At 41.2% G+C, this 25,506-nt stretch overlaps 1 protein-coding gene across 2 annotated transcripts in view; it reads left to right on the plus strand.

Moving 5' to 3' along the window:
* The window catches only part of LOC124721337 (glycine dehydrogenase (decarboxylating), mitochondrial), a 308,726-nt gene that overhangs the window by 198,175 nt on the left and 85,045 nt on the right, over positions 1–25,506 (plus strand). For both annotated transcript variants that reach the window (XM_047246255.1, XM_047246254.1), the window contains exon 8: positions 12,343–12,482. In XM_047246255.1, coding sequence (XP_047102211.1) covers positions 12,343–12,482 — 140 coding nt within the window. The remainder of the gene's footprint in view (positions 1–12,342; positions 12,483–25,506) is intronic.

Here is a 25,506-nt window from a genome sequence, read left to right on the forward strand (position 1 = left end):
TGAAAATTTTCAGAACTGAATTTGAATTTTAAGATGTATTTTACAAGAAAATGATATCCATTTTGATATCCATTGTATAGGAGAAACCAAATCAAGAAAAAACTAGAAACAGTTTTTCATCTTAACAAAAATACATATCAAGTATACAAGTGCAATACAATTTTACCCACTGTTTAAAACAAGAAATGGATAAACAGAGAATGGATTACCAGATGTTGTTGTTGTTGTAGATGAGCAACTAAAAATTTGTTGGCAGGACAAAATTTATGCTATTTACATTTGCACATGGTAGAAATTTTGGAATTAACCTTGTAGATGGCTAAGTATGTGTCCAAAGCATTATTATGGTGAATAGACACCACACACATAAATAACTTGTTTCAAATGAACTCTGCAGGTGAGTCCATATCAGAGTCATGGCAGTTCAAACAATCATGAGCAGTCCAAAACAAATCCCAGTTAATAATGTGGCCACAACTATAGGCAAGAGGAGTAATCTATGCACTGTCATGCAGAACAGAGCTGTGGAAATAGTGTAGTGATGGGGCAGCCATGGACCTCAGCAGCCCATGTGATCCATTGCAGTTAGCTATCAATGATGGGTTTGTCAATGGCAGCAGCACTAGTTTCCAAGTCAGGTGCTAAATATACTGGGTGGTGCACCATCACTGGGTCCAGAGGATGGAGCATAAATACGTCCTCCCAAATATGTCACATGGAGTTAGAAACAGTATAATGGATGCTTGTCATTGGGAGCACCAGTGTTCGGTGGGTCATGGAGCTCACCAGAGAAATAGCTGGCAGGTCGGAAAGAAGGCCAGTATTCACTCTGTCTGCTTTCTGGGAATCACATCTGAAATGTGAAGGAGGCTTTGCCAGCAACGACTGAGCACACTCAGTGCATCCAGCTGCAAATCATCGCTCATGTCAGCAGGGATGATGCCTGCAACCTGATTTCAGAGACTATCTTTGGTTCCTACTGGCATGTGGCTGTTTTGGTTTGGAGTCAAGTGAAAGGCTTAAAACAGAGATTCAGACAATTATATGAAATTGTTTGATGCAGATTTCTCAACCCCCTCTAATGGGTGGAGAATTGTATGATCCTCTTTAATAGGTCAGGCATGCACTACGTGTGAGAAGTTAGGTTATCAGAGAACATGTGGTGTGCACATATAGGCTTTTTAGGATAGTGAAAGTCCTCCACAAGCCTGATAACATGCATTCTGATTTCAGATTGGGAAGAATAGTATCACCATTAATTAAAGAAAGTAGCTTTCATTGTGGCAAGTTGAAAAAAAAATTACTATTGCATTATTCCATTGAAGGAACATCTATAGCATGATCATGGAACTAGTCTTTTGAGTACTGATCAAGAGTTTGGGACCCCAACAGGTTGGCTTAAAGGAAAACATTGGGGCAATTTGGAAGTGTGCTACTAGATTAGTTACTGACAGGTTCAGTCAACACACAAATGTTATGAAGAGCCATCCTGAACTCAAATGGGAATCTCTGGAGGGAAGAGAATGTTGTTTTCACAAAATACTGTCAAGAAAGTTTCGAGGACAGGCATTTGCAGCTGACAGCACAATGACCTGCTGTTGCCAATTTACATTTCGTGGAAGGATTGTCAAAACAAGATAAGAGAAATTAGGGCTCATATGGAGGCTTATCGATAGTTATTTTTCCCTTGGTCCATTTGCAAGTGGAATAGGAAATGAAATGATTAATATTGGTACATGGTAACCTCTGCCATGCAACATAAAGTTGTTTGCAGAGTATGTGTGTAGATGTAGACATAAATGCTAACAATACTCACATAGTGTTAGGGACAGAAACCTGGCTAAACCAGATGTTAACAGCATTCAAATCCTAAATTCCAATTAGAATGTAGATCAAAAAGATAGAGTTGGCTCTGGTATCCCTGCCTGATGAGTTTGAAAACCCATCAGAACACATGGACCTAGAAGACAGCCACTAGGTGGTGTTCCTAATATTTGTGAGCACTCCTGTTGCCACCTCAGTGCTAAATGTGGGCCATGCCCCGCACACTAGACTGTTGGTCTCACAGCTGCTCTATAAAGCTAGCAGCACAGGAATCTGAAGCCCATTAGTATGGCTACATCTAGGTTATCGATTTGGTTCACTCTCGGGACTTTTCATTCTCTTGTTTCATCTTCATTGTTTGTCAAACACTGTTGTTGTCTTTCCATGGTTTTTGGTGACTCACTGTCGACATCCTCAGCTTGTCGGCCAGTGTCTTCTGGTTGTGTCTGGCTCTGGTTACAGTAATATGGCAAAAAGGTTACCAGTGTCTTATGAGTGCAAAATTTGTGCAACTCGTGCAATAGCAATAGCAACAGCAACAGCTGCTCCTGCAGCAGCAATTGCAACAGCAGTTCCAATAGCAGTTGCAGCTGCAAACCAACTTGTTGCATCAGGGAATTAAGCTATTGTCAGAACACTTGCAGGGTCAGGCTTCACAATTCATTCAGCTTGTGATAGTGCCCCAGGTGGAGTCCCACACACCCTCATTTCCCTTCACTGGAGTCATTTTTCTTACTAAAGAATGTGGCTCCCCTCTCAAATCCAGTTGCACATCATGTTTGAGGAGATGTGTTCATTGCTCCATGTGGTGGCTTCATGCCTTGAGTTCCATCAATACCACAAGCAACCAGGTCAGACATATCACTCGGTGGTGATGGATTTGCGAGGACAGAGTCAATGTTGTGATTTCACTTGCGCAAGCCCCTCTTGCAAAACCTTATATGTGGATTCCTTGATTCAAGATGTGCTGGTTCAATTGGCCCGTCAAGCTGGACAGTGCTTCCTTGGACAATATTTTGAAAATTGTGCATTTTTTTGAGATTATGCAGGCAGCAAAAGAATGCCTTATGGCCTACCCCATTGTAGCAGTGGTTCAACCGCCACCAAGGGGTCAGAATTCTCATAAGCCCTTTTCTTGACACTGGCATTGTGATTTATCACTTTCAGATATTTCAGTGGCTTTCAAGCAGTCAGTCACACCATGTTGATGTAAGCAGCAAGATCTCCCATCTTGTCCAGACTGTTTCATGACTCACCAAAGAGTGGACTGTGCAGATATCTGTGCACACCGTGGAAAGGATGGGCATCTTCAAACTGTCTTCCGTCAAGCATCAGAACAGTCAAACACCACTCCACATTTATGTCAAGGGATCATGCAAAAATTCCAGGCCATTGTTCCCCTGGGCAATCCTCCCACCACCACAGGACATTCATTTCAAAGTAAACACAGGAGTGATGGTTTCCCTGGTGAACCTCCCAACATATGCTTGTCTAAGTTATGCAGCATTGGTCCTGCCCTCCAGCAAGTTGGTTGCATATGGTGACTACTAAATTCCCTTCAGAGGTTGGTTCACAACTACAGGAAAATACAAGAAGGTCACACAGCTCATTATGCTGTTTGTTGTCAATAGTCACTCGGCTGACAATATTTTCAGCCTGGATGTCTTCTTGCTGGATGGGTTTGCTATCAGGGATGAAGTTCAGGTTGTCTCAGACATGGTTCCCTTTCAGGAACTTCAGGACCTTTGCGCCTCTTTTGTGTCTCTGAACCTGGTCTGTGTTGCATTACAAATTTTAGGGTGCATATTTCTCTAAATGCAGATGCAGTACACCATTTCTGTTGGGCAAGTCTGCTTCCGGTCTCCCTGTGAATGGCCATTAAGCTCAAACTAGATCATCTTCATGAAGCTGGGGTATTGAATCTGTCAGAACTAGAGCATTGAAAAGTGGCTCACACTGCTGAATGCCTTTGGAAGACACAGGAAATTCCTGTGATTCTTTCTTATTAATTAAAAGAGCAGCTAATGTTCTGCCCTAAAATAATTATGAGTTTCTAGAGTTGTTTTCTTTTTCTGACTTTTTACTGTGAAACTGAACTTTTGTAAGAACTTTTATTTGTGTTTAGCAACAAATTTTTGAAGAAATTCAAAAATATATGAAGAAGAGCAGTAGGCAATAATTGCTCTATGTCCTCTTTTGACCTGTTTTATGTAAAGTGACGTCAGCTCTGCATATTTCATAACATTTGGAAAGCATCCTTCATGTAATGACTATTTTATTATTGCAGACTATGGGTGTGTTATTTTCTTTGAAACTGCTTTTATTACTTCAGTCAATATTCATTCTATCCCATTTTATTTCCCATTTCTATCCTAAGGACTCAATTATGGAATTTCATTTTGTCTAAATAATCAGCTACATCAGTTACTGATTTATAGACATATATAAGAAAAAACGTCATTGAATTGTTCAGTCTCAGTGACTAACAGACAACTCTGTTTGCAAGGCATGATTGTCCTAGACTAGTGTAGAAATAATCACAAGGGCAGTGCAAAGACAAAGTCTGATTAACAACAGGGCATCAGTAGTTACGGTTGTAGGCAGAGATTGTGGAGCACCTCCACATTTGCACTAACATGTTGACCATCTCAAAAATTTCTGCTGCAACCACTAACCTCTGCAAAAGGGTTAGTGCAAGGTTCACCCCCCCCCCCCCCCCCCCCAAGGTCCAATCAGTCATGAAATGGAAACCACAGTGAAAGTCAAAAATGTTTTATTTGCAATATTTAGTTACACCTTCCACCTACTTCTCTACATAGTCACTGATCTGATTTAAGACATTTGTCATTGCGTGGCACCAACTTTCCAGTACCCTCACCATAGAAGACAGCCACCTTTGCTGTCTGTCAGTTTTCTATGCTAGTCTTCAGCTCATTGTCTGTACCAAAATGCTGTCATCACAGGCAGCAGTACATGTGAGCAAAGAGATGAAAATTAGAGGGAGCTATGTCCAGGCTGTATGGTGGGTGAGCAAACACTTCCCATCTAAAATGCTACAGTAACAGTTTTGTTGCAGCTTTTGTATGTGACCAAGCATTGTCATGAAGACAGACAATGTCTTATGACAACATTCCTCTTTCTTTGTTCTGAATTGCCATTTGTAGAAGATTTTCTCAAATAGCCAGATACACTCACTAAACAAGATATCAGTTGACACTTGCTTACTTCCCTGACTGCCTGAATCATGAACATCTGTATGTCTGGCTTTCCAGCTTCAAAGTTCTTGCACCATTGCAACACTTCACTGCCATGCATAACAGTTGCATTATGTGGGCTGCATGAAATCAAGTGGAACCCGTCAACATGAAGAAATCGAATGTCAGCATGCGCTTCACACTCAGCAGGATAGTCTGTTGTTCTAGGCATATTTACGTTCTCTCTGTAGAAAAATGTGATGTGAAACAATTGATCGACAGGCAACACATCTGCACAAAGCTTCATCTGGGTCTGTGATCTTATACATACAAATGGGTGACATCACCAACTAATGTGGGCCCACTGGACAGAAATGTTTTAAGAAAAAGCTTGTTTAATGGTAGAAGGAAAAAACTGCCATGGCAAGCATCCTGGGAGGAAAATTTTTGTGACAATCAGGATGTGTAGTAAAGGCAGTTGGTGGACTGGCTTGTCATTTGTGACATATCCTGCACGGTTAGGGTTATGTTAGTGGCAGGTATAATGCAATTTCCTGGTACCAACATCACTGCCCAAGTTCATCGTAAAGATGTCAGTCCAAATTGATGTGACTGTACTATGTGCTGCTGTGGGCACATCACTACTGTGATGTATTACCGCATCAGTGGGTGTGTGGACTCAGCAGCAGGCCCTGGGTAGGTTGCAGCTCCCTCATCTGTGTTGCCCAGCTAGGCTGCATTATGAGCTGAGGCAGCCTTGCTTCTGTGCTGGTGACTAAGTGGTGGGGGAGCTCCGATGGTGTGGCTCAGGCTCCCTGCAAGATGACCCCTCAGGCAACTGATATGTATAAGAATTTTGCTGCAGATGTTACCCATCTTGCCCTGCTGCTTCTGCTGGATGCTGGCTGCCACTCATGGTGGGCTGACTGCAATGGCTGATGTCTTCTTGGTTAGCCCAGTTGGAGGAGCAGTTTGGGTGATCCTGTTAGCTGAGCACTGAAGGTGAAGGCAGGTGCCTCCTGGTTGGTGATCCCATCCCTCCCTCCCTCCCTCCCTCCCTCTCAGTGGGGGCAGGCTGCTCTTCTGTCTCAGAATTCAGGTAATGTGCAAACTCTACACACAGTTGCTCAACTAAGAACTTGATGAACCTCTGGGCATTGTGACAGTACTTAACTATGTGGCTTTCTCCTGGGCACCTGAAGCACTGGGGCTTAGGGTCCAAGTATGGGGGCAGAGCTTCCACTTTGACAGGGAAGCCCAAGAGCTTCTGCTGCTTGAAGACATAGCTGAAGTTGCTGTCCCTTTGCACAGTGATGACAAACAGTGGTGGCCTCTTTTTATTGGTTTGGTTGTACAGCTTGAGTGCCACATCCACAAAATCAGCTCTTAGCAGCCCTTCTTGGAGTGCTGTCTCATCACAAATCCAAGGCACCTCCCAGAAGAGTGCCTTGGTTGTCTTGTCATGCTACTTTTGTGGCTTCTTCTTCTTCTTCTTCTTCTTCTTCTTCTTCTTGGGCACTGCAACAATGTGGACAGCCACAGTGCCCTTAAGTGCCATGAAGTCAATCATGCTCACTGCCTGTATCTCAACCATGGTTTCTGAATCAACAGACTTGACACCAAGTTTGAGATGTAGCAGTTCAACATCTTGTCATACAGTTCAGTCCATCCTGTGCCTCTGCACTGGATATGTGGAGGAGGGACTGGTGTACTGAAGTCTGCTTGAGGCAATCAATGAGTTCATTGAGCAGAACTGCTGATGGCTCCTTCACAAAGTCTGCTTTCCTTTGTGTGGCTTGTCTACCCTTGCCCATGCTACAGTTGCAGAAAAAGATGAATTTTGCTCATGTTGTAAAAATAACACCCACAAACTTTCACAATTTTGCAATCGCTAGCAGCATGAGCATGCCTTCTCAACTTTCCTTCAGTACAAACAGTGGAGAATATAATGACAGTGATATGCTTATTTCAGTTGCTGAGGTTGAGCTGGTTGAGCTGTGGGTAAGGGACGTAATATCTAGGCAGCAACATGCAGAGCAGAGCCAATTCGGTAGTGCACTGCCAGTGCTATGTAGATATGGGTCAAGGACATCATCCACCATGGTTTGGTCTTGGTGTGAGGTTTATTGATTTCTGCCCAGCCAATCCACTAGATAATTGCTTGATATGTTGCCAACATTGAGTCCAGAGATACAGCAGTTGTCTCTGGCAAATAACAAATTATTAAGCAGATTTGTCACATGCACAATAATGCACAAGACATAACAAACTTCCACAAATATGGAAAAATAACAGAGGTCAGTGAGTGGAAGGAAGTAATGACACCCATGTCAACTGCATGCAGTAACTTACATGTGCCAGCTGAATAACCCAGCTGGAACTGGTTCCTTATGTGAATTTTGCATCCTTAGTTGGTTCTTTGCTGTATTAACCTCCATTCATCATTTGGAGAGCACTAGTCTGTATGACTGTGTCTTGTATTATGTAACAAGTAATGAATCTTTGTTTTCCTGTCTAATTAAATGGAAGGGGCAAACCACCACAAGAACAACTCAGTTTGATGAAGTGGTGACTGAGTCTTCAGCTAACAAACTTTTTAGTGCGCAAATTCTGGGCCATTTTAAATACCTTATGTTTATTAGATTCAAAAAAATACGTGGTGATAGGCTGTGAAGTTCCTTTGCTTCTGTAAGATACAAATGGTGTCTACAGTCAAATGAATGAATTCCCAGCATTTACTAAGGGATGCTAGCCATTACTAACAATAAATATTAAAAGGCTGTCGAGCTAAGTTCATTTTAACATATTTTGGTTAGTATCATAGCAGGTGAAAGCAACAAAAGCCAAAATGCTTTCTATTAAATTGTAAGAACCATGTAACTGATAAAAATATTTTTAAAAATTTTCTAATTAAAATTGGCAATCTTCTGTGAACCAGCTCACTCACAATTTAAGATCACTGTGGAGTAAATTCCTATAATTTTCAATAAAAAATAGAAAAACATTATTAGGTAAATAGTTATTAAATGAAAATTGATGACTACAAAGACTGATAGAATTTAGCAAAGAAAAATAAAGGAAAAACATGAAGGCAGTTATGAATTACAGAAGACTGTTGATTTTGTATCCCCCTTTAGCACATTAATAATTTCAAAGTACATTAAAGCAAATTTGCTATGCCTTCCAGTGCAAACCTATTCTTAAAACTCCTTAAGGTCCCAAGGTCCTTCACCCCCACCCCCATGAACCATGGACCTTACCACTGGTGGGGAGGATTGTGTGCCTCAGCGACACAGATAGCCGTACCGTAGGTGCAACCACAGCGGATGCGTATATGTTGAGAGGCCAGACAAACATGTGGTTCGTGAAGAGGGGCAGCAGCCTGTTCAGTAGTTGCAGGGGCAACAGTCTGGATGATTGACTGATCTGGCCTTGTAACACTAACCAAAACGGCCTTGCTGTGCTGGTATTGTGAATGGCTGAAAGCAAGGGGAAACTACAGCCATAATTTTTCCCAAGGGCATGCAGCTTTACTTTATAGTTTACTGTATAGTTAAATGATGATGGTTTCCTTTTGGGTAAAATAATCCAGAGGTAAAGTAGTCCCCCATTCAAATCTTTGGGCGGGGACTACTCAGGAGGACGTTGTTATCAGGAGAAAGAAAACTGGCGTTCTACGGATAAGAGCATGGAATGTCAGATCCCTTAATCAGGCAGGTAGGTTAGAAAATTTAAAAAGGGAAATGGATAGATTAAAGCTAGATATAGTGGGAATTAGTGAAGTTCGGTGGCATGAGGAACAAGACTTCTGGTCAGGTGAATACAGGGTTATAAATACAAAATCAAACTGGGGCAATGAAAGCGTAGGTTTAATAATCAATAAAAAATAGGAGTGCAAGTAAGCTACTACAAACAGCATAGTGAACACATTATTGTGGCCAAGATAGACAAGAGTCCATGCCTACCACAGTAGTACAAGTTTATATGCCAACTATCTCCGCAGATGACGAAGAGATCGATCAAATGTATGGTGAGATAAAAGAAATTATTCAGATAGTGAAGGGAGACAAAAATTTAATAGTCATGGGTGACTGGAATTCAATAGTAGCAATAGGAAGGGAAGGTAATGTAGTAGGTGAATATGGATTGGGGGTATAGAATAAAAGAGGAAGTTGCCTGGTAGACTTCTGCACAGAGCACAACTTAATCATAGCTAACACTTGGTTCAAGAACCATGAAAGAAGATTGTATGCATGGAAGAGACCTGGAGATATTGGAAGGTTTTGGATAGATTATATAATGGTAAGACAGAGATTTAGGAACCAGGTTTTAAATTGGAAGACATTTCCGGGGGCAGATGTGGACTCTGACCACAATCTATTGGTTATGAACTGTAGATTAAAACTGAAGAAACTGTAAAAAGGTGGGACTTTAAGGAGATGGGACCTGAATAAACTTAAAGAACCAGAGGTTCTAGAGACATTCAGGGAGAGAATTAGGGAACCATTGACAGGAATGGGGGAAAGAAATGCAACAGAAAAAGAATGGGTAGCTTTGAGGGATGAAATAGTGAAGGCATCAGAGGATCAAGTAGGTAAAAAGACAAGGGCTAATAGAAAGCCTTGGGTAACAGAAGATATATTGAATTTAATTGATGAATGGAGAAAATATAAATATGCGGTAAGTGAAGCAGGCAAAAAGGAATACAAACGTCTCAAAAATGAGATTGGCAGGAAGTGTAGAATGGCTAAGCAGGGATGGCTAGAGGACAAATGTAAGGATGTAGAGGCATATCTCACTAGGGGTAAGATAGATACTGCCTACAGGAAAATTAAAGAGACCTTTGGAGAAAAGAGAACCAGTTGTATGAATATCAAGAGCTCAGATGGGAACCCAGTTCTAAGCAAAGAAGGGAAAGCAGAAAGGTGGAAGGAGTATATAGAGGGTCTATACAAGGGCGATGTACTCGAGGATAATATTATGGAAAGGGAAGAGGATGTAGATTAAGATGAAATGGGAGATATGATACTGCATGAAGAGTTTGACAGAGCACTGAAAGACCTAAGTCAAAACAAGGCCCTGGGAGTAGACAAAATTCCAATATCTACTGAGAGCCTTGGGAGGGCCAGGCCTAACAAAACTCTACCATCTGGTGAGCAAGATGTATGAGACAGGCAAAATACCCTCAGACGTCAAGAAGAATATAATAATTCCAATCCCAAAGAAAGCAGGTGTTGACAGATGTGAAAATTACCCAACTATCAGTTTAATAAGCCGTGGATGCAAAATACTAACACGAATTATTTAAAGACGAATGGAAAAGCTGGTAGAAGCCGACCTCAGGGAAGATCAGTTGGGATTCTGTAAAAATGTTGGAAAATGTGAGGCAATACTAACCCTATGACTTATTTTAGAAGATAGATTAAGGAAAGGCAAACCTATGTTTCTAGCATTTTTAGACTTAGAGTATTCCAGTCAACATTGTCAAAAGCTTTCTCTCTTTCAAATAGTGAAGGTGACAGGAGCAAAATACAGGGAACGAAAGGCTATTTACAATTTGTACAGAAACCAGACGGCAGTTATAAGAGTTGAGGGGCATGAAAGGAAAGCAGTGGTTGGGAAGGGACTGAGACAGGTTTGAAGCCTATCCCCGATGTTATTCAATCTGTATACTCAGCAAGCAGTAGAGAAAACAAAATTCGGAGTAGGAATTAAAATCCATGGAGAAGAAATAAAAACTTTGAGGTTCGCTGATGACATTGTAATTGAATGGACAGTGTCTTGAAAGGAGGATATAAGATGAACATCGACAAAAGCAAAATGAGGATAATGGAATGTAGTCGAATTAAGTCGGGTGATGCTGAGGGTAATGAGACACTTAAAGTAGTGAAGGAGTTTTGCTATTTGGGGAGCAAAATAACTGATGATGCTTGAAGTACAGAGGATATAAAATGTAGACTGACAATGGCAAGGAAAGCCTTTCTGAAGAAGAGAAATTTGTTAACATCAAGTATAGATTTAAGTGTCAGGGAGTTGCTTCTGAAAATATTTGTATGGAGTGTAGCCATGTATGGAAGTGAAACATGGAAGATAACTGGTTTAGACAAGAAGAAAATAGAAGCTTTCGAAATGTGGTGCAACAGGAGAATGCTGAAGATTAGATGAATAGATCACATAACTAATGAGAAGGTACTGGATAGAATTGGGGAGAAGAGAAATTTGTGGCTCAACTTGACTAAAAGACGGGATCAGTTGGTAGGACATATTCTGAGGCATCAAGGGATCACCAGTTTAGTACTGGAGGGCAGCGTGAAGGGTAAAAATCGAAGAGGGAGACCAAGAGTTGAATACACCAAACAGATTCAGAAGGATGTAGGTTGCAGTAGGTACTGGGAGACAAAGAAGCTTGCACAGGATAGAATAGCATGGAGAGCTGCATCAAACCAGTCTCTGGACTGAAGACAACAACAACAACAACAATGTCCCTCTCAGTTTCCAGTCTTTTCAGGCACAGTCTGGGAAAGTCTGGTGGTGCAAAAGACAGACCATCATCAGAAGAAGCATAAGTTAATTGTTCTAGTATGCATCCAATTTTATGTTGGAAGTGAGCTATGTATCTGGAAGAGAGAAAGTTTCAAGTAATTAGAGAAGCTACCCTTTCCCATTTTCTAAAGCAAGAAAGTCATGAAGAAATTTGCAGTCAGCTTCATTCGCCACTTTCTCTGTTATTGTAGATTGGAACTTTGTTACATTTGAAGCTCTGCTGTTTTGCAGTTAGAGAGTTAGAGAGTTATGTGTGTCCCTTCTGTATGTATCTGTTAGTGGTAGTGGGTTTCCTATGTATGTGTTCTTTAACAAAACACACAGACAGGATGCCAAATCCAAGTCAAAATCCAAAGACTGAGGTAACACCTATATTTGGATATCAGTGTAACATAAGCTTCAATGGGAAGATACAAATTGCTGATCCAGCCACTGTGCTGGATAAGTATTTCCTGTAGCAGACCAATATCCATCCGCATCTGGCATTTTTGCTATGACATGTGGAGTCACAGCCACTGTATGTGGAAATATCAGTTACACAGATGCCAATGCCGCCACTGTGAGTTGGAATATTGATCAAGTGACGGTATATCAGAACAATAATAGATTATTGATATCGTACTTCTTTTGCTTAGGTACTGTTTACCATTGCGTAAGAGATTGTCAATGATTCATCACTAATTTAGACTCTTGAAATACAGTCAGTATTCAATTTGTATACATAATGATATTGCTAGCTATGAGAGCTATTCACATGGTATATCTGTATCTGTCCACATAGGTATAAAGGAAAATGGGAACACAGTCCTCAATCCTATGTATTTTGATACAATCAAGATAACACCTAGCATGGATTGTGCAGAAATATTGCACCGTGCACGCCAGAAAGAGATTAACCTCAGAGTATATGATGATGAAATGGTGAGTACTTTCATGTTCAACTTTTCTTTTTACTATGTTTTAGTGCCATCTCTAATGTCCACATTGTCAATGTGACATTAAACTCTAATCTCCCTTCCTCCTTTTATGTTTTAATGTAAATTTAGAGGGCAATCACTGATTGTAATTAGACCCGCCAAGTTAGCCAAGAGCGTTAATGCGCTGCTTCGTGTACTTGTGTAGGCACGCTGGCCCCGGATGGAATCCGCCCGGCGGATTTATGATGACAGTCGGTGTGCCAGCCAGTCTGGATGTGGTTTTCCACATCCCCATAGGTGAATACCGGGCTGATCCCCACGTCCCGCCTCAGTTACATGGCTCGCAGACATCTGAACACTTTCGCATTATTCCATGGATTCCACTAGTCGCAGGCAGTTGGGGTACATGCCACATCATGTGGCGGCAGGAAGGGCATCCGGTCACCCCTTAATCTAACATTGCCAAATCCAGTTAACCATGCTGACCCTGTGTACCTGCAGTGGGACAAAGGCACAAGCGAAAGAAAAATCACTGATTGTAATTAGAATTTATGATTTATTTTGCAATATAATAAAGTACAATATCTGTATACTGCACATAAGTCATATAATTCATGTCCAAAAATTGTTAAGAGCAGTGCATGTTGTCATGGATTCATTCAGCTGACACTACAGAAAGCACTTTCAGCATCACAGAGAGATTTACCATTGAAATTTATGAAGAGTACATTCCAAAATGTGTTGGGCAATTAATTACTTATTCCTACATACATCTTGTGAAGTGACCATGATGGAAAAATCAAAGAAATTCAAGCACACAAAGAGGTTTACTGACAGTTGCTCTTCCCAAGCACCACCTGTGATTGGAGCAAAGTGTAATGCAATGACATGGAGTTACTCTATTTGCTACCATTCTACTCCTTTAGATAACTAATTTTTCCCATTTTAATTGCCAAACTAGTAGCAGACGTGTCAAAATTCATATAAAGGTAGTAAGGTACAGGTAAAGATCTGTATTCTGGCTCTAGACAGGCCAATCAGGCCTGGCTGACCATCGTGTCATCCTTTCCCATGGCATCATTGGATACAATATGGAGGGGCATGTGGTCAGCACACCACTCTCCCAGTCGTTGTCAGGTTTATTAACCTTGTAACTGTTACTAATCAGTTGAGAAGCTCCTCAGGTAGCCTTTTGAGGCTAAGTACACCCCATACCATTTCTCCCACCAGGAAAAATCCCTGGTAGTGCTGAGAATCGAACCTGGGTCCCTGCTACGAAGGCAGATCTATCTCAGCAATACATCATTAAAGTTCATAGTTCACTAGATTATTTGAGTGCTGCTAATTCCAATGGAATAGACAGTTTTCCATAAAACATTTTGTTAAAGATACATTTGTAACTGAAATTTGTTCCCATGTCATGAGGTCATGAAAATGTGATGAACTAATAACTGTTCATTCATAAAAATGCATAGCTCTTTGGAGAGCCTTAATTTCACTCTTGCCAGTAAACTGTTCACTTTCTTCAAAAATTCAGTAACATTTATGACCTACATAAAAAACTTTTAATTATTGAACTTTCAAGATTGTTTACTTTCCAGATTTGACAATATGCTTTTGTTACTTTAATTTTTCTAAATCAGATAGTGCACTTAGTTATCCAAATAAGCAATTAATTAAGAAATCAGGAACCAAAGAATTTTACATGAAACCCAGCAATCCTCTACGGAAGTATGCATTGTCTAAACCAAATGGTTTGCCTGACTTCATCAGTTTTGCAGTTATCTGACATATTGTTAATCAAAGTTATTACATGATTCAATAGGATGATACCATTACTGAATTTGCCCCTTATATTGATATAACACCCCCCCCCCCCCTCCCCCATGGCCCATGGACCTTGCCATTGGTGGGGAGGCTTGCGTGCCTCAGCAATACAGATAGCCGTACCGCAGATGCAACCACAATGGAGGGGTATCTGTTGAGAGGCAGGACAAACGTGTAGATTGTGAAGAGGGGCAGCAGCCTTTTCAGTAGTTGCAGGGGCAACAGTCTGGATGATTGACTGATCTGGCCTTGTAACACTAACCAAAACGGCCTTGCTGTGCTGGTATTGCGAATGGCTGAAAGCAAGGGGAAACTACAGCCGTAATTTTTCCCAAGGGCATGCAGCTTTACTGTATAGTTTACTGTATAGTTAAATGATGATGGCATCCTCTTGGGTAAAATATTTCGGAGGTAAAATAGTCCCCCAATTGGATCTCTGGGCGGTGGCTACTCAGGAGGACGTTGTTATCAGGAGAAAGAAAACTGGCATTTTACGAGTCGGAGTGTGGAAAGTCCAATCCCATAATCAGACAGGTAGGTTAGGAAATTTAAAAAGGGAAATGGATAGGTTAAAGTTAGATATAGTGGGAATTAGTGAAGTTCGGTGGCATGAGGAACAAGACTTCTGGTCAGGTGAATACAGGGTTATAAATACAAAATCAAATATGGGTAATGCAGGAGTAGGTTTAATAATGAATAAAACAATAAGAATGTGGGTAAACTACTACAAACAGCACAGTGAATGCATTGTTGTGGCCAAGATAGATACGAAGCCCACACCTACCACTGTAGTACAAGCTTATATGCAAACTAGCTCCGCAGATGACGAAGAGATTGATGAAATGTATGATGAGATAAAAGAAATTATTCAGATAGTGAAGGGAGACGAAAATTCAATAGTTGTGGGTGACTGGAATTCAATAGTAGGAAAAGGAAGAGAAGGAAGCATAGTAGGTGAACATGGAATGGGGGTCAGAAATAAAACAGAAAGCCACCTGGTAGACTTTTGCACAGAGCACAACTTAATCATAGCTAACACTTGGTTCAAAAACCATGAAAGAAGGTTGCATACATGGAAGAAGCCTGAAGATACTGGAAGGTTTCAGATAGATTATATAATGTTAAGACAGAGATTTAGGAACCAGGTTTTAAATTGTAAGACATTTCCATGGGCAGATGTGGACTCTGACCCCAATCTATTGGTTATGAACTGTAGAGTAAAACTGAAGAAACTGCAAAAAGGTGGGAATTTAAGGAGATGGGACCTGAATAAACTGACTAAACCAGAGGTTAGAGAGAGTTTCAGGGACAGCATAAGGGAACAATGGACAGGAATGGAGGAAAGAAATACAGTAGAAGAAGAATGGGTATCTCTAAGGAATGAAGTAGTGAAGGCAGCAGAGGATCAAGTAGGTAAAAAGATGAGGGCAATACTGACCCTATGACTTATTTTAGAAGATAGATTAAGGAAAGGCAACCCTATGTTTCTAGCATTTTTAGACTTAGAGAAAGCTTTTGACAATGTTGACTGGAGTATTCTCTTTCTAATTCTGAAGGTGGCAGGGGTAAAATACAGGGAGCGAAAGGCTATTTACAATTTGTACAGAAACCAGAAGGCAGTTATAAGAGTCAAGGGGCATGAAAGGGAAGCAGTGGTTGGGAAGGGAGTGAGACAGGTTTGTAGCCTATCCTTGATGTTATTCAATCTGGTTATTGGGCAAGCACTAAAGAAAACAAAAGAAAAATTCGGAGTAGGAATTAAACTCCATGGCGAAGAAATAATAACTTTGAGGTTTGCCAGTGACATTGTAATTCTGTCAGAGACAACAGAGGACCTGGAAGAGCAGTTGAACAGAATGGACAGTGTCTTGAAAGGAGAATATTAGATGAACATCATCAAAAGCAAAACTAGGATAATGGAATGTAGTCGAATTAAGTCAGGTGTTGCTGAGGGAATTAGATTAGGTAATGAGACACTTAAAGTAGTAGATGAGTTTTGCTATTTGGGGAGCAAAATAGCTGATGATGGTTGAAGTACAGAGGATATAAAATGTAGACTGGCAATGGCAAGGAAAGCCTTTCTGAAGAAGAGACATTTGTTAACATTGAGTATAAATTTAAGTATCATGAAGTCGTTTCTGAAAGTATTTGTATGGAGTGTAGCCATGTATGGAAGTGAAATGTGATGAATAATAGTTTAGATAAGAATAGAATGGAATCTTTCAAAATGTGGTGCTATAGAAGAATGCTGAAGATTAGATGGGTAGATCACATAGCTAATGAGGTGGTGTTGAACAGAATTGGGGAGAAGAGAAATTTGTGGCACAACCTTGTTATAACTTCAAGTTGAACAAATATATTTCAAGGAAGACACAATACATGAAAGTCACAGATCAAGTAAACAGAGTAAGACCTGTGTACACTTTAACAGTCATATCATAACTGAGTCCAAGTCTAGCGGCCGCTGGCTGGCTGGCCGCTTAGGTGGCGCTGCTGCTGCATGGCTGGCAGACAGCGCTGCATGTAGAGGACGCGCGTAACTGCACGGCGGCACTTTGAAAGATCAGTGAGTCACAACACTTTTCCCCCCTTTGAAGTTTTTTGCACAGGTCTTGATGGAGGTGGCCTGTAGATGGCTAACGTCCATAGGTGTTGTTTGACTGGTGTTAAAGTCTCGAGGAGGGGGCTTCCCTGTATGGATGGAAGTGTCGCCAATGATAATGGGTCGAGATGACAGGAGACATGGGGGTCGAATCTGCTGGGCCCTGTTCACCAATGTGCCCATTGCGGCAAGTCCGGTTGTTATAACAGGAGACATGGATGATGTGTCGGTGTTCGTATGAGAAGGAGGCGAGTAGAGTTGCTCAGTTGGTCATCTGGTTCCTGCATGGGCACGTCTCCTGGTGGTGTCAGTTCTTGTGCTGGCACCAATATCATGGTGAGAGGACTGCGTTGTGAGTAATGAGAGATTCCAATATCCCGAGTGTCAGGTAGAGCCGAAGGTGGTGTAGCGGCATCCAGAACAGGCGTTGCCGGCTCACAACGCCAAAGCTGGTCCGAATGACGCACTGCAACACCCGTGTCTGTCTGGATTTCATACAGGCATTGGCCAGGACTCCATTTTGGCCGCCTGCTATATCCCTGTACCCATACAAGGTCGTCGGTGGTGAACCGGCCAAGCGAAGGCACCCACGGCCGTGAGGTGGAAGGCTGCAGAAGACGAAATAGCGTGCGGGGCTGTCGGCCACGTAAGAGCTCAGCCAGGCTGTGGTTGCCCATGGGGGTGAAACGGTAAGAAGCCAGAAATTGGAGAAGCGCATCATCAGCAGCAGAAGAAGTCAGGAGCTTCCTCATCTGAGCCTTCAATGTGCGTACCAGTCATTCAGCCTCACTGTTTGACTGTGGATGGAACAGAGGGGCCGTGACATGCATGACACCGTGACAGACACAAAAATCTGCAAAATCAGAAGAGGCAAATTGTGGACCATTATCAGTAACAAGAGTAGAGGGAAGGCCTTTCAAAGAGAAAATGCGAGCTAGAGCATTGGTGGTTGCCGTGGTGGTAGGCGACGTGCAACGGACAATGAAAGTAAAGTGAGAGTAGGCATCAATATCGAAAAGCCAATTAGTTCCTAAAAAAGGTCCCGCAAAGTCAGCATGAATATGCTCCCAGGGCTTCTCAGGCGAAGGCCACGGTGACAAAGATAACTTCGGGGTGGCGGCCTGTGACGCACAAGGGCCACAGGCAGCACCCATGTGTGCGACTTCAGAGTCGATGCCAGTCCAGTACACATGATGGCACGCCAGAGATTTTGTGCGAGAGACACCCCAATGCCCTTGGTGAAGGGGGCGCAAGACTGAAGCACGCAAAGACGCAGGTACCACAACACGCGGCGAAGCATTTTTGGTGGAAAGGAGGATAACACCATCCCTAGCCGTGAGGCGGTAACACAAAGCTTAGTAGTTCTGCAACGGATCAGAAGTCTTAGTGGATGGACAATCTGACCAACCCTTCTGAATACAGTCTACCCGGGAGAGGGTAGGGTCAGAACCCATAGCAGCCGCCAGCTGGTCTCCGGTGATGGGGAACCCGTCCACAACCCGCTGCTCGGCAACATCCAGGTGGAAACACAAAAGTTCGTCCCTATCGAATGCCAGATCAGGACCCATGGGAAGGCGAGACAGTTCATCAGCATTCGAATGTTGAGCCGTTGGCCGGAAATGAATCTCATAATTGAAATGAGACAAGTAAAGAGCCCAATGCTGGAGGTGGTGTGCAGCCTTGTCGGGAAGTGACGTTGATGAATGAAACAAGGAAACAAGTGGTTTGTGATCCGTAACAAGATGAAATTTGGGTCCATAGAGAAAAACACCAAACTTATGAAGAGCATAAATAATGGCCAAAGCTTCTTTTTCAATTTGAGAATACTTTTGTTGGGCATCCGTGAGCGTTTTGGAGACATAAGCAATGGGTTGTTCAGAACCGTCAGAAAAACAGTGCGCAAGGACTGCACCGGCCCCGTATTGAGAGGCGTCTGTGGCAAGAACAAGATGTTGGCCAGGTAGATAAGTAGCCAGGCACGGGGCCTGTTTCAGCACAGTCTTCAATTTCTGGAAAGCCGCATCGCATGACATGGACCAGTGAAAAGGCACGTTTTTATGCAACAGGCGATGCAACGGCTGAGCCACCGAAGCAGCAGATGGTAAATACTTGTGATAGTATGCTATTTTCCCCAAGAAGACCTGCAGTTTTTTAACAGAAGTAGGGCGAGGAAGGGCATCGATCACAACGACAGTTTGCTGAAGCGGACAAATACCATCCCGAGAGAGTTGAAACCCCAAGTATGTGATAGATGCCTGAAAAAATTTTGATTTCTGAAGATAACACTTAAGACCGGCAGTCTGTAAGACATGAAAAAGTGTGCAGAGATTTTGAAGATGTTCGTCAGTGCTGGAGCCAGTGACAACAATGTCGTCCTGGTAATTTATTCACCCAAGGACAGTGAGCAATAATTGTTCCAAGAATCGCTGAAAGAGAGCAGGGGCACTGGCAACCCCGAATGGCAATCGTTGGTATTGATAGAGGCCAAAAGGCATGTTAAGGACCAGAAACTGCCGGGAAGCAGCGTCAAGAAGAAGTTGATGATAAACTTCTGACAGGTCAAGTTTAGAAAAACACTGGCCTCCAGCAATATTAGTGAACAATTCTTCAGGTCGAAGCATAGGGTAAGTGTCGATAAGGCATTGAGCATTTACAGTGGCTTTGAAATCGCCACAGAGATGAATATCACCATTTGGCTTAGCAACAACGATGACAGGAGAGGACCACTCACTGGAAGTGACAGGAAGCAAGACCCCTGAAGCAGTGAGATGATCCAGCTCCCATTTGACCTGATCATGAAGGGCCACAGGAATGGGCCGGGCCCGAAAAAACATAGGCGGAGCAGTGGGTTTGAGCGTGATATGAGCTTCAAAGTTGTTTGCATGGCCTAACCCAGGAGAAAAAAGGGATGAAAATGAGCATAAGGAATAGCATCAGAGGCGATATTGACAGAGTCATCTATGGAGAACCCAAAAATGCGAAGGGTATCGAAACCAAAAATATTCTCCACGTTACTATGGTCAACCACAGATATGGGAACAGTGCGAACAACAGATTTGTAAGATACCTCAGCATCAAATTGTCCCAAGAGAGAAATCTTCTGTTTATTGTAAGTCTGTAATTGCCTAGTGATAGGTGACAAGATTGGAGCACCCAACTGAAGATACGTCTGAGAATTGATGATAGTGGCAGCAGAACCAGTATCCACCTGCATGCGAACATCTCGACCAAGTATTTGGACAGTGAGGAATAACTTCCCTGAAAGGGAAGAAGTGCAATTGAAAGAGAACACAGAAATAGAATCAGCTTCATGTTCATGAACATCATGTATATGGTTGGATTTGCAAACAGATGACACATGAGCCTTTTTTTTTTTGCATTTGTGACACACGGCCCAACGTTGTGGACAATCTTCTCATGAATGTTTCGTAAAACACCGCGGACATAAAGGAAGTTGCCGTGGGTTTTGCTGCAGTTTCTTAGAGGTTTGTTTATGGTTAGGCTGATGCTGTGCTTGGGAGCATACTGCGGCCATGTCGGCCGGCGGGAACACGCCACACACTTCATCAACATCACACAGAGGTTGTATTTCCCCGACGTTGCCCCATGCCTCAATTTTCGCTCCAGCGGCGCGAGAAATTTCAAAAGACTGAGCGATGGATAGGACTTCATCTAGAGTCGGATTTGCCATCTGAAGGGCACGTTGCCTAACTTCATTGTCGGGTGCTGATCGGATAATAGCATCCCATAACATGGAATCAGCGTAGGATCCTTTGTGAACTTCAGTAACGAATTGACACTTTCTACTGAGGCCGTGAAGTTCAGCAGCCCAAGCACGATAGGATTGATTCAGTTGTTTTTGACAACAATAAAAGGCAATACGAGAGGCTACCACATGCGTTTGCTTTTGAAACTAGACAGACAGAAGTGAGCACATTTCAGCAAAGGACAAAGACGCAGGATTTTTCAAAGGAGCCAATTCCGACAACAACCGATACATTTGAGGTGAAATCCATGAAAGGAACAGAGACTTACATGTTTGTTCATCCGCGACATGAAATGCCAAGAAGTGCTGTCGAAGACGTTTTTCATAATCAGACCAGTCTTCCGCCGTATCGTCATAAGGAGGAAAAGGAGGTAGAGACAATGACAAGAGATGCCCCGCATTTGATGCCGCGATGAAATCATGAATCGCATTTGTGAGAAGTGTTTGCTGTTCTATGCGACCTTGCAATAGTTGCTCTAAAGTAGCCATGGAAACATGTGGGTCAACGATGGAAAAGAAAAATCACTACCTTGTCACCAATTGTTATAACTTCAGGTTGAACAAATATATTTCAAGGAAGAGCATTACATGAAAGTCACAGATCAAGTAAAGAGAGTAAGACATGTGTACGCTTTAACAATCAAATCATAACTGAGTCCGTGTCTAGTGGCCGCTGGCTGGCTGGCCGCATAGGTGGTGCTGCTGCTGCTGCATGGCTGGCAGACAGCGCCGCATGTAGAGGACGCGCGTAACTGCGTTGTGGCACTTTGAAAGATGGGCGAGTCACAACAACTTGACTAGGAGAAGGGATCACTTGGAAGGACATATTCTGAGGCATCAAAGGATCACCAATTTAGTATTGGAGGGCAGCGTGGAGGGTAAAAATCATAGAGGGTGACCAAGAGATGAATACACTAAACAGATTCAGAAAGATGTAGGTTGCAGTAGGTACTGGGAGATGAAGAAACTTGCACAGGATGTAGTAGTATGGAAAGCTGCATCAAACCAGTCTCTGGACTGAAGAGCACAACAACAACATTGATATAAAGTAAAATAAAATATAATTACCAATTTCACGAATTATCTGCACATTTGTCTTTTATATAGCCCCATCTAACAGCACGTCAGCTGTCCATGCTTAGCTATCACCCATATGGGAATCTGCATTTACGTCTTAGTATAAAAGCCAGTGGTAGGTTTCATCAGCTAACATCTCTATGTCAGTAGAGGTTTCCATAGGTGGCTATCTACAACTGTTAAATAATTTGAAAAATGCATATTTGTGCCATCAACTGTACAGTTGTGTGATTATTTTTTATTTGATCCATTGATGTAGCCTTCACTGTTTTTCTCTTTTGAGTATGATTGTAGTAATCAAAACTGGTTGAGAATATGCATCCAGTTATACACACTGATGGTACAAATATGCTTTTTTCAGATCTCTGTGTCAGTTTGTGTAATCATCGAGTATAATCATTACATCAACATATCAGTGACAAAGTCTGTGGCTAGTAATTAACTGGTGTTAATCTAATTGTAAAAGTTGCACACATGTCTGTAGTACAAAGGGACTTTCCCGGACGTGGAGTGTGGGACATGTTGCAGGGTGCATATCTGATGGCTTTCAGGGAGCAATAAAAATTTGGTTTTCTGTATTTTGCGTAATTATTGACTGAATTTAAAATTTTAAATACTGTCACAATCTGTTCAGTAAGTGGTATAATCCAATGTCAAAAGTTTAACACAATAAGACAATAAACTGTGTATTTTTTTGTGAGGCAGTGTAACTGATGGCGCATGCAATACATGGACTACATTCATCCAGTATTTGAGAATGAGAGCATTTCGCAACTTGCAAGAATCTTTACACATAATTTCAAATATTTGTGAAACTTTTCCTCACTGACGCCACGTAAGGTTGATAGGAAGAATGTATATTGCTTATTACATTTTCACTGTTCAGACAATAAAACTTAAGCATTATAAGATATGACATTTTAATTTGTTACTTCCTTACTATTAACTCTATTCACAACACATTTTGTGGACAGTACCAGTATCTACACATAAGGTAAATGTACCCCATAGGTCCTGTGACTCAATAAAGCCTAATGGCTATTTCTTGATAACTTTGATAGCAGTTGAATGAAAGCTCATACACGTTTGGCAAGCTACATCAACTGTCTCTGCATGTCACCCAGTCTTTAGTGACAATCAGCCATTTCGCAACAGAGCTTTTGGTATTTGCCATTCAAAGAAAAGTTATTATTTTATGCAGGTGAGTTGTTTTGTGTCATTCATTCATTAAATTGTTTCTTCAAGTGTTACTTGCCATTTACTTCATGCATCTGTTCTGTTGTAAATCATGTAATCAGTTTTTCCAATGCAATAATATTTGTGTACCTATGTGTGTGAAATGCTTTTCTTGTAAGTCAGGTCCAATATGGCCTGGTAGGACATACTGAGTATACCCATTATTGATAGGAGGCCATCCTGAGTATACAGTTTACTTTTTATTTATTTTCTGTAGGTTTAACTTCAAACCATGATAAGAAACAGTTTCAGTGAAACAAGGATGATCTAAAAAAAGCTGTAGAAGCCATCACCAAGGAAGAAGTGTCAGACTATAAAGCAGAAAAAGAATTTAGGATTCCATGAAGAACTCTGCATTGGTGTGTCAAATTTGGATGCAAAGTCAAAACAAAGTTGGAGTGAAAGTTTACTTTGTCTGAAGAACAAAATCCTGAACTCTGTTCTTGAATAGTAAGTTTGGCAGAAGTGGGCTACTGTATCCAATAACAACTAAAATTTTAAGACTAAATGTCTACAGATACTCTGAGAAAAGCAGTATTACTCATCTGTTTCTGATATTACACAGGTTGCAAGCCACAAACGGTCAAGGAAATTTTTAAAGGAAAACCCTTCAATTCCTATCAGAAAATCTCAATATTTTGACTAGAGCACAGAAGTTAAACAATATAGTTATTCAAGACCATTTTCAAAAAGTTAAAATTCTTTTTGAAGGACCTGTTATTTTTGGAAATCCTGAAAGACTTTCTCCATAGATGAGAGAGAGTGCAGATTGAATTTACATAAAGAACCATAAGTGCCCACAAAGAAAGTCACATGCAGTAGACACATGCACTTGCATCAAGAAGTAATGATGTACTGGAAAAATCATTGTGAGAAAGCAATAACTAAGCAATACTTTGGAACAATCTTTGTCAAAGTTTGCGAAAAATCGATGACCATATCTAATATCACATCTTGGTTTATGGCTACTGGATTGTATCCATATGATCTTAATGCAATTCTGGACATTGCATTTGCACCTAATACAGCTTCTGGATCACAAAGTCCTGCAGCTTCAGAACCTCTGTCAACATCAACTCCACAAAAATCAGGAGACACTTCATCTTCAGAGTCTGGGTTTTCAGATGTGCCAAAGATTAATTGGAATGGAACACACAAATTGTCTGTGGAGAAGGATGACTCTGTTGAAAAGGCTATATTGATTGAGATGGTGACGGAGCTGCTGGTATGAGCACATTTGCTGAGCTACTCCAACATCAAAGGAAAAAAGTGCTCTAGCATCCGAGAAAAAACCTGCTTTGAACAATAATGGTACCGTTGTGAAGAAATCACTCTTTGCAATGAAAGAGCAAACCAAAATTCTTAGAATATCCAAAATATAACCAGATCCAGCCAAGGAACCAGCCAAAAAGCCAGATTGGTACACAAGGATGAATCTGGGTTTTGTAAAGTGTGCAAAGAAGATTCAGTGACAGATATATGTATGTGTTTCATTTGTGGCCATTACATCTAAGAGGAATTTGTCAGATTAAAGAAAGAAGAAGGGGTGTTTTAATTCCCAAGCTTTGAGGGCAGTGATTAACAAAATGAAACAATATTTTTGTCAGTTCAGAGACATAAATAACTCATGTAAGTGAATAATGAACCCTTCAGAAACCATTACATTTGCTGAATATGTCCTGGGAAACAATTTTGTGAGACTGAACCATAAAGGTTGCTTAAGGTTTTTTTCCTTCCGTATTTTACATCTGCGTCAATTAAAGTCCTTAAAATTAACTTCGTCAAATAACTGAATTAGCTTGTATCAGTTTGTGTTAATAAGTGTAATGCATACTGAAAATCAGATTTCATTAGTTTCCAGTGCTTGTAATTTGTTACTAAAAGAAGTTGTTATTAAAAGAAGTTGCCATGTTGGGAACACAGCGTACTTAATATGCTCCAAACCATTCTTTTTTATACTTATTATTATGGCTTATCTAAACATTTTACTTTCTCCACATCATACTACTACATGTCCAATTTGATGTACTTTAGATTGCAACCAACCGTCATAATTTACTGCCACTCATAAAAGTATTAAAAAAATAACTTTCTTAGGTAGGCCATATGGGGTACAGTTAATCATGAATGTACTTGAAAAATTATATCATTGTGCAATACACAGGTCAGGAGATATGGCATCATAAACATTATGCTACCATCTAGCAAACATCTGTGTGTGTGTGTGTGTGTGTGTGTGTGTGTGTGTGTGTGTGTGTGTGTGTGTCTATATATATGAATTTTTGTCAAGTCTGGTGTTGGCATTAATTTGAGTTCAAGGTTGGAATCTGTTTTAAGACAAAACTAACTTGGCTTGATAGTATTGTTTTGAAGGAAAGTGGACTCTTCGGAACAAAGTCAATAATAATATACTTATTAACAACAAATTAATAATATTATGAGGCTACCTGGTAATCATTAATGTATGTTAATATGAATAAATGTAAAAGCCTTACAGACTCCAATCAGTGACATTGCCTT

The sequence above is a fragment of the Schistocerca piceifrons genome, chromosome X (assembly GCF_021461385.2).
Source record: "Schistocerca piceifrons isolate TAMUIC-IGC-003096 chromosome X, iqSchPice1.1, whole genome shotgun sequence".
Lineage (NCBI taxonomy): Eukaryota > Metazoa > Arthropoda > Insecta > Orthoptera > Acrididae > Schistocerca > Schistocerca piceifrons.